Genomic DNA, 10100 nt, shown 5'->3' on the forward strand with positions numbered 1-10100 from the left:
AACGTAAAGGCTGGGAGTCTGCATGGGGAGACGAAAACGACTTCCAAGACGCGAGTAAGTAAAACATATTCCCTCCGAGACACTTATTTTGGGACGGAGGGAATATATTCCTTTGCTTTCTTCATTCAATCCTCCATTGTACTCCTTATGTAAACTAATATAAGATCTTTTAGATCACTAAAGATGGTATAAAGTAATTCATGTTGGAACATGTCTAACGCTTGGATTGATTTGGTTGCTTTGTGTCCTGCAGCCGTGCTGAGTCCTATGCACTTTACATACTGCACGCCAGGATTGATCCCATATGCTGCTAGGACCGCGAGCACCCTGCAGATCTACTCCGTCAAGATTATCGGAGCAGGTAGGAAGTTGGAGTGGCCACTCAATGTGTATGGGGTCGTCGCTGCCCGAGACGCCGTGGACTACAACCGCAACATCCTCTTCTCTCGGTGGAGGGACGACTGCCAAAAACTCACTCCAGAGGTGTGCACCGTGTCCCTGTTTTTTCTCTTCGTTCCACCTTTCTTTTTCTTTTTCATTGTGCTCAACTATACGCATGATTATGATGATGATCCCTGCAGGATCCATTTTTGTGCTTGACTGGTCCGTCCCGTGCGATTGTGGCCATGGAATGTGCCGATTTGGAAGTCCAGCTGAAAGTAAAGGGTGAAACAAGGTCTAGTGATAGAGCATTGATCACCCGTCGGTCCACTTACTCCGGTGGTTACCATCAAGGTTTAGAGACCATGCTCTTCAGCAACTGCTTTTGCACGGTAGAGTTAAGCTTAGAGCGGCTTACGGAAACTGTCCAGGCTACTATCTTGAGTGTCCGTGTTGACGAAGAGGGGCCATGGCCTTTTGAACATGGCGGACGGATTATGTGCTCCTCACCACCACACGAAGTTAAGGACCCCCTATCCAAGCAAGTTGTTCTGGTTGATTCTCATAGTTGTGAAGGTGGAGAAATGCCAATGGGCACAGCCAGTTACATTGATCTGTCAAGGCGTGTTGTTTCTGTAAAATTGGAAGACAGCCTGCAATTTGCCATACGAGCCTACTCGCAGTCTGGCGCTATTGCTAGACAAAGTAGTGTCACGTTCAGGACCAAATATTGCAACGTTAGCCGAGGTATATGCAAGATTGGTGACTCGGTGGTGGAGATTACTATTGCTTGGTCCCATATTGTTAGGCGCAAGAGGGGAATCCACTTAGCAGGTCATGTTTGATGCTTCCTGTATTGTGTTGATGTTTTTTTTTCGAAAGGGTATTGCGTTGATGTTATGGACTATGATACCCTTTACCCAGTTGTATCTGTTTTTGCCTCACATGTGGTTTACGAAGCTGCGGAAACTTCTTTTTTGTAGTAGTAGTATCGATTAGCTAAATGACCAATGTTACCTGAATATTTTTGTGTATGTGTATTATAATTTCTTACTATGCTGTGTGAAGTAGATTCAGCAGCCATGTTGTACAAATAGTCTGTGTTTTGTACTTTTCTTATTATATGTCACTCATGCTATATTCTGTCTACCATAATACTTGATTTCCCATAACATCCATCCATTCTTGTAAAGCCAAAACCAAATAAATGGCTATGGTCGAACCTGAGCTCCATCAAGGTGCTCTCAATGTTTTACAACTCCCCAGCCACCCGAAACATTGTCTCCGACATCAACTTTTCCAGGGCTTTCAGTGGTCAACTTGTTTCACTTGTCCTTCGCAGCAGAAAGGAACCTGTTTGACTTGTCCCTGCCTGAAAAGATATACTAAGAAAAGGGCCCATGAGTAAGAGTTGATAGACCAAGGAAACAGCATGAACATGGAGCCACGAGATCAGCTTGTTCCATGTCTGACCTGGCCTCCATGATGAATTATACCTGGTTTCTAGCGTAAGATGCAGGAGCATCCCTACCAGCTGTTTCCTCTATCTCATCAGCTGACATTTGATCAACACGGTTGCCCAACACATGCTGACAGAGAATCTCTAGTCCTGGTTGTTTTGCTCAATCTCTTCAATTGCTTAAGTTCTGCGAATTATAGAGTCACAAAGCGGAGTAGAAGATATCATTTTTTTTAGGGAAAAGTATATTTCTCATCCCTCAACTCTTACAAAAGTTTAGAAATAGTCTCTAAACTTCAAAACCAGCAAAATATAGTCCCTCAACTTTCAAAAGCAGATAAGTTCTCTCGAAATAGGATTTCGCCCCGCTTTATAAATAAAGCAATGATCCCCAAAATCCAAATCCGAACATCACCATACAAATGACGGATGGGGCCATAGCACAATCATGCCCAAGTAAATAAAAGAGAAATAAGAAAAAAGCCACCTAATGGCGAGTGCCAGCGGGCACTATGCCGATGATAAGCGACGCACCGAAGCCAGGATTCAAAAGCAGATAAGTTTAGTCGCTGGTGTCACCTCATGTGGTTTCTTTGCTGACCAGGAGTGGTTTTTGATTAAAACAGGACATGCCATGTGCGGGTCCCACTTGTCATTGTCAGGGAGAAAGAAATAATAGCTAAACATAAAAGTAAGGTGGGTGGGCTGCTAGCCCTTGCGTACTCCTGTCGCCGCGGTGCGGGTTCGACCCTGTGTCTCACACTTCTCTCTTAACTAGCTAGTATGATGCCCGGCCGTGCATTGCACGGAACATCAAGATGCATATTTTTATAAAACACCTATTGTGATTGACCCATGCGGAAGTAATCCCATGTGTAAAAACTAATGACATCTCGAGAAAGAAGAGAGATAAGGTGAGGAGGAGTGGGGTGTGGTGGTGATCGGTGGTCGGACTGAGCGGAGGCATGGGGATGGACGACACTGACAGCGGCCACCATGCCAGATTGTTCCAGAGGCTTTCTTTTTTAATTGCTCAACAATTAGGTTGTGGGAGATAAGGATGAACGAGGGAATGCCTTATCTGTAAATATGGAGAGAGGTGCGAGTATCTTTTTGCAAAATTGTCATAGTTTGCTTTCTATCCGTCAGTTATAGATCAGACGGTCTATATTGCAAGATGGCAGGCACACCATCATCATCAACTCGGTTTTTTTATAAGAAATAAAGACTAAAAAGCCAGAGGGGTAAATGAATGGATTATAATGAGCTGCAAAACATATACTATTGTGAATAAAGTAAGGACCAAATAAATTGTATGACTTGTCTGGTTGTCCCTGCCTGGATAAATATATACTCAAAAAGGAACAATGACTAGAGCTGACGACCAAGGAAAACACATTTGATGGACCGCCGAGGCACGGCATGAACGTGGAGCCATGCAATTTAAGCGTCACTGGTAAAGTTAGGATACTCGCACGGAGTACATCAACAGACGACAACACAGCTAGCCGTCAGTGTTTTCACAAAGAAATTAAAATTTCGCGCGGTGCAAAGTTCTAGGGTTATGAGAAGTCGGCTTTTCCCCGGGTCAAGTCAGAATTGTGATGGTTTCGTACAATTCACTAAGATCAAGTGAACGCTCTGAACCATGGTCACGAAATTCTCCTCTCCTATAGAATATAATTTGTAATTTGCAATTAGATTAAAGCCTCAAACAGATCTTCAGCCATTTGTTGTATACATTAAAATTGAGGTCTCGAGGCCAATAAGCTAACAGTTTTTTGGTTCTCGAGATAGCTGACCGCTCTTTTTTTTTTTGCCAAGCGGTCAATAAGCTAACAGTATACTTCTATTATTTAAAGAAAAACAGTATACTTCTACTTGTGAATTAGAGATTTTGCAATTTGTTTTTATGAAGTGCTCTCATTTCTTCCTCTTGCCCTTGGTGTATACATCCCAGAAAACGACGAAACATGAGGGTGGTGGAGAGCGATGGATGCCGGCGGCCAAACCCTAACAACGGTGCACTGCCCCCGAGTATGAGAGCAAAGATGTGAATAATGGGTTGAACCAACCACTTGCTCGCGTTCAAACTAGTAACTCTTCCGATTATGCCCGTTGCCCTGTGGGATTTGTTTGGTCCCTTTGACCAAAAAAATACTAGCACTCACGTGTGGGAGTAGTATCGATTGATCAGGTTCCTCGGATCAGCTCAATGAATGCCTCATATCGATCTGCTCGTATCTTAAAAGTTATCTTTTTCTAGGAGGCCTATTTTCTGCTATTATTTCTCTAAATACATGCATGTTTGATTGACTTTCATTCACGCTTTTATCACTCCATATTTGCTATCGTTGATATTATGTCTAGAAATTCCAATTTCCCTCATTTATATCAGGGAGGTGCTCCACTGTTTTTCCTACTTTGGTATGATGTTCTATTTTATCTTATAGACATTTCTCCGAGACCCAAGTTAAATCCAACCATTTCTTTAGTTCTTCAAATAATCCTTTCAGTTCGATTCACATGTCCACTCTGATCATTTAATCTACAAATATTAGCTACAAGCAGAATACACAAACATATCACCCAAAAAAATTTCTATAGATATTAATAATTATGTACCATCTATATACAGTACATACACTTTTAATGGTGCCCCATAATGATCCACAAATTTTAAAACGACTATCTTTTTTGAAACTTGATATACTTGATGCCAACACAGAAGATAAAACAGAAGAACATGCTTAGCACAAAGTGAAGAGCTGTGACTAGGGGAAAGTAGCCATTTTCAAGGCCTAAGTACTCCTCCAAAAACTTCATCACTGGTTGGTCTGGCTGGCCCAACACACGGATTAGTTCCGTGTGGTCGCCGAGCTGTGAAGACACAAGCCCATATAGGGTCCATGCTGCTGGATCGGCCCAGTACATCCACCTCCACCACATGGGCATCGCCTGTAAAAGTGAGTGGCAATGCGTCATATACGCTAACATCCATTCTTCTATCAAAATTTCTAAGAGAGAAAGAATTGAAGGAATCAATTACCTTCCGTGTAATGATGAAGCCCGAGAAGAAATTCCATATCATGAAGATGAGGAAGGATAGCCCAGCAGCTATCTCTGGACTGGGTGTCAGTGCAACAGCCATCATCCCGTAGAGTGTGTAGTCCATGAAGCTTAGTATCATGTACATGACAAACCATATGAATTTTTCAAATGTCATCTGGAACCCTACCATTGGGTACACAATTGCTGAGAAAATGAGTGGTTGAATAACAATGTAAGGAATTTCAGCTGCTACCTGTGCAAGAAGATCCATTATGTGTGTTAGTTACATTCCCAAGTGATGGAAGGTGTTTTACCAATTGACTTACCTGACCAATTACAAACGCCATTGAGGAGTACATGCCAGAAGCTTTTTCTCTATAGAAAACAACTCTCTCCATCGCCACGACTGGTTGTAAACTATTGCAGTTCATGAAACCGAGAAATAGGGCTGATCCATATCCAATTCCCAGTATGTTGAACACATCTTGCTCCACCTTACTGTTGTGAAGAAGATAGCTGGTAAATATTCTATGTCTGGTGAACTTTTCATTTTAGATTTGACACAACTAGTGACCATGCATGCGTACTTACATTGTTGACCCAATTTGCCAGAACACAACGCCAAACATGATTGAGATTGCAAATGTATTTAGAAAGCGAAATATATTTAGCTCTGAGTTTTTTCTGTAAGAGCAATATTGTTTCCATATACATGTCATGCATTGAGTTTTAGTGTCTCGCCAATATTTGGATGTGAATTGTAGATCTTCCTGGTTTGTATTTGGTTTGCTCAGCTCATCAACCAAAGCCATGTTCTCCCTGTGGATAGATACACAAGCCAGAGAAATACAATGTGATCATTTGCCTTCAAAATTTCCAGATGACAAATACAATATTTAAACAGCAAATTTATAGGCATGCATGTAATAGCTTACTTATATAAGTTGGAGTTCTCATAAATTTGTACGTAGTCCACTCCAATTGTACACTCCATGGCATGTGAGCTAATGTCTAACACCCATGAAGCTGGATTTTGACCATCCTTGATTCTAGGAACAGCGGGAATAACCTAAAAAGAGGCCATTTAGTTTTTCTCTCTATCTTATGAATGATAAGTTCGTCTCAACCTATCTCACCTCGAAATATTTTGTCAAATTTCTAGATAGTGATCCTAGAGAACCGCTATAAATGAGTTGACCTCCTTGTTTCATAAGTAGCAGCTGTGATTAGTGAGAAAAAATCAATCATTGTACTAAATAAATTTTTGCATGGAATAAATGATTAGCTTAATTTTAAGAAATGTTTTGTCCAATGAACCCCTATAAAAGAGACATCCCTACTCTATATATTGGGTGTGGTTGTCATTCTTTCTGGTAGCACTAGGCATGTGCACAACAACTAACATACCTCGTCAAAAGATTCGAATAAATGAATGTTCGGTTGATGAATTGTGCAAACAATAGTGCGCCCAGTGTCCACCAACTTTCGTACTGTATGCAAGACAATTGCTGCAGCACGAGCATCTAAACCAGTTGTTGGCTCATCCATGAACATAATAGAAGGGCTTGCCACAAGCTCCACCGCTATTGTAAGTCTTTTTCGTTGCTCGGCTGATAGACCTGTCACCCCAGGAATGCCCACCATTGCATTCCTCAAGCTGTTTAGCTCTACTAGTTCCATAATTTCTTCCACAAACATCTAGCAAAGTTTAAAACATGAAACTGTGAGAACATGTTTGCAAATCATGGTGCTAGTTTTTCTGTAATAATAAAAGTAATAAATATCTTACATCTCGTTGATAAGGTTTCACATATGAAGGTAGGCGAAGGTATGCAGAGAATAGAAGTGACTCATAGACTGTCAAGTGAGGAGAGTGTATGTCGGTTTGCTCACAATAACCAGTAATCCTTGAGCATGTATCTTGCTGTTTTTGGTAGCCGCCTATGTTAATAGTACCTTCGATGTAACCTCCGGTTTTTCTTCCTGCCAAAACATCAAGTAATGTTGTTTTCCCAGCACCAGTGATCCCCATCAACGCTGTTAGGACTCCTGGTCTGAATGAGCCACTAACATCTCGTAACAGCTGAAGCCTTGTTTCGGTTGCTCCATATTTTTTCATCTCCTGTCATAAAATTGGCATATCTAAGATAAAAAGAGAGCAAAATAAGTTTTCATAACTAACATAAAATTGACATACAAGGGAGGGATTACTTTAGGCATGTCAACAAAATAGTTGATTTTTTTAAATACAAAACACAGCGGTTGGAACGGGATGCTAGCTTGATCAGTTGAAGCCTTCCCACCAACTATTACTTGACCGTCGTACTCCAAAGATTGTCTCCCTTGTGACTTGATATTACCTTGGTGCTTGTGTGGAGCTGCAAATAGTTTGATGAGATATTTATCCTTGTTTTTTCTCCGTGAAGCATAAGATGTAACTTTGTTCAATGTACTTACAGTTTAAGAACTCTAATGCCAATATGCTCAGGATGTTGAAGATTAGTGCAAATCCAAATAAAACTACTACACAAATCCAATACCATTGCCATTCACCGAGCAAACCCCTGACCTTCAGAATAGCTTCTCCAATAGTCTTAGCATTTTCAAAATGGAACTCCTGTAATAAGACATGATTTAGAAAAATAGTAGACAGTGGAACACAGAGATATTGTGTCTCATGACATACAATAATTGTTTATGTTGTAGTGTTATATGCTGCTAGTATATCGTTCCTTCTTACCTTAGCCCATCTTTTGTCAAGATATTCGTTCAAAGCTAGAGCATTGAGGGCGTAGGTGAATGGGGAAGCCCAATAACCCCAACTCAACCATGGTTGGAGGTCATCTGCGTTTTGAATGGAAAATAGGTAAATTCCATCTCTGGCCTTGAAATGATGAGAATGTTATTACGTTGTTGCGCTATTCAGTGGTAGATAATCTAACCTTTTGATATGATGAAGCCTCCAAGTATGAAGATTGCAACTAGAGCTTGCGTCCCTAGTATATTTGATACTATTGGTGTTCTTCCAATGGTCGCTAAAAAGCGATAAAGACCTAGTGACATTTGATGCATCGCAAAAAACACTAGTAATTGCTGAAATAACCTGCCACAAAATTGAAGGCCTCAGTTAGTGAGTAGTTATTTCCTTATTGGATAGCATTTGAATGATGATGAATGATGTTGAAATTTTTGTATATACCTAATGGGAGAAGGTGCATAGCCAATTGCATAGTAGGTTGGGAAGGTCCAAAGACTTGACTCCATTAGTGATATAGGTAGACTGATAAGGAAAACTGAGCAAACAACAGCCCATCCTGGTAATGCTAATGACTCCCTTTGTTTATAGAATATCGGGAGTCTCTTTGTGGTCATTGCAAGTTCGATCATGCTGTTGAAGTTTATGACAGCTATACCCATAAAGAGAGCACCCAAGTACTTTACTCCCTCAAAAACTGTATCTGGGCTCGTTTCTGTCCGAAGGAAAAGTGTTGCAATGACAAAAGCTAGAAAAATGATTTGTATAGCCTTGAACATATGAACCGGACAATTTCTTTTAAATAGGAGTACTTCCCTTGAGAGGCAAGCTCTGAAAACATTCCGCTTTGATATGCCTGGATTGTTATATGCTTGAAATTCTTCCTTGCCCTGTTCGATGTCGTAATTCTTGCACTGCTTATCTTCCAGAGATTGAGGAAGGTCATATGCTTTGAAGCAATTTACGAAATTTTCAATGGTATGATTTTGATATTCACTCACATCACCGCTCCAGTACTGCTTTTGATACTTTTTTAAGGTAACCTATCCAATGCAAATAGTACATTATTTATCATGTTGAGTAGTTGGAGAAATTGATCTCGTGCTTACTCTAAATGATACATTAGACTATAAAGTGCTTTACTATTGATTCCAATCACCGTGTGTGAACAAGCGGACAAGACTTCTTGTGCATTAGAATTCGGTAAATAAAAAACACTGGCATGCAGTTCAACTTAATAAATGTCACTCTACTATTTCCCTATGCTAAAGAAACAATCTAGTGCTCTTCCTAATATTGTTTCGTCTTTTTGTATGTTTCTTTCAATGGAACACCATGTCAACTAAATTATCTTTGCTTCATTTTTTCGTGCGATGTTTGGTTATGTTAATCACATAACAATGCTTAATCCATACACGTCTATACTCATAGTATATTTATTTTCTATTGATGACCTTATGGCTATATAATTAGAAATGGCAAGATATTTGTACTATGTGTTTTATCTACCCAGTGAACTAATGGTCTACGATACAATTCCAATATAGCTTTCCGATCATTTGAAGCTCATGCAAGGCAAGTACTTGTAACGAATATGATTTATAACCAGTTATGAAATGTATCATGATTTACCTCTTGAAGGAAGTCAGCTACATTCTTCCTGCTAGGGCAGGTAAATCCAATGTTGTTGAAAAAGTCAATAACATTTTGTCGAGCGCCATGGTAAACAATATCACCCTCACAGAGAAGGATTATGTCATCAAACAATTCTAATATCTCTGGAGATGGTTGTAACAAGGAGATAACCATTGTAAGATCCATGAGATGTGCCATTTGTCCAAGAAATGTCATAATCTCAAATGTGGTAGAGCTATCCAGGCCTGTTGATATGTCATCCATAAAGAAGCACCTTGCACGACCAACTAGCATCTCTCCTGGATCATTAAAAGGAAGGTACTTAGAAAGATTGCTAGTGAGATACATATATATAATGAATTACAATATGTACATGCAACCTACTTAACCCGAGCATACCCAGGACCAGGCTTTTGCAAAGCCTACCATGGTAATCATGTGGCCCAAAAACAGACGTTTGCATTGTAAAAGGCACTCAAACCATTTTTTTGGAATAAACATGAGTTAATGTGCCTATTTAAAAATATTTTTTCACAACTTTTGGTATTTTGGGGCCAGTTTTGGCAGAAATCATAGCTCAAGCCCATGCACACCCCCTCGAAATTTCAGGTCGGGCTGCCCATGACCAGGCATAGTACAAACCATGTGGCACAATATAATTTTCCAACGATTGTAGACATGTAAATTTTATCTCTGCAATGTTCTTTCCTTCATCAACATAATAGAGTTAAATGTACCTTTAATTATATTATTCTCTTTGCAATATTTTGGGCCATGTTGTCCCACAACATAGGTAGGGTATGCAATTCTTCATGTCAT

At 40.1% G+C, this 10100-nt stretch overlaps 1 protein-coding gene and 1 pseudogene across 1 annotated transcript; one reads left to right on the forward strand and one right to left on the reverse strand.

Annotated features, from left to right (window-relative positions):
- The first annotated feature begins 214 nt into the window (after positions 1 to 214).
- On the forward strand, positions 215 to 1466 carry LOC119332497. The gene is made up of 2 exons (XM_037605674.1): positions 215 to 483; positions 582 to 1466. The coding sequence occupies exons 1-2, from the start codon at positions 268 to 270 to the stop codon at positions 1224 to 1226; spliced, it is 861 nt and encodes a 286-aa protein (XP_037461571.1). The 5' UTR covers positions 215 to 267; the 3' UTR covers positions 1227 to 1466.
- Positions 1467 to 4528: 3062 nt separating this feature from the next.
- LOC119332496 lies at positions 4529 to 9575 on the reverse strand (annotated as a pseudogene).
- Positions 9576 to 10100: the final 525 nt, after the last annotated feature.

Source organism: Triticum dicoccoides, chromosome 7A, assembly GCF_002162155.2.
Source record: "Triticum dicoccoides isolate Atlit2015 ecotype Zavitan chromosome 7A, WEW_v2.0, whole genome shotgun sequence".
NCBI classification, from domain to species: Eukaryota; Viridiplantae; Streptophyta; class Magnoliopsida; order Poales; family Poaceae; genus Triticum; species Triticum dicoccoides.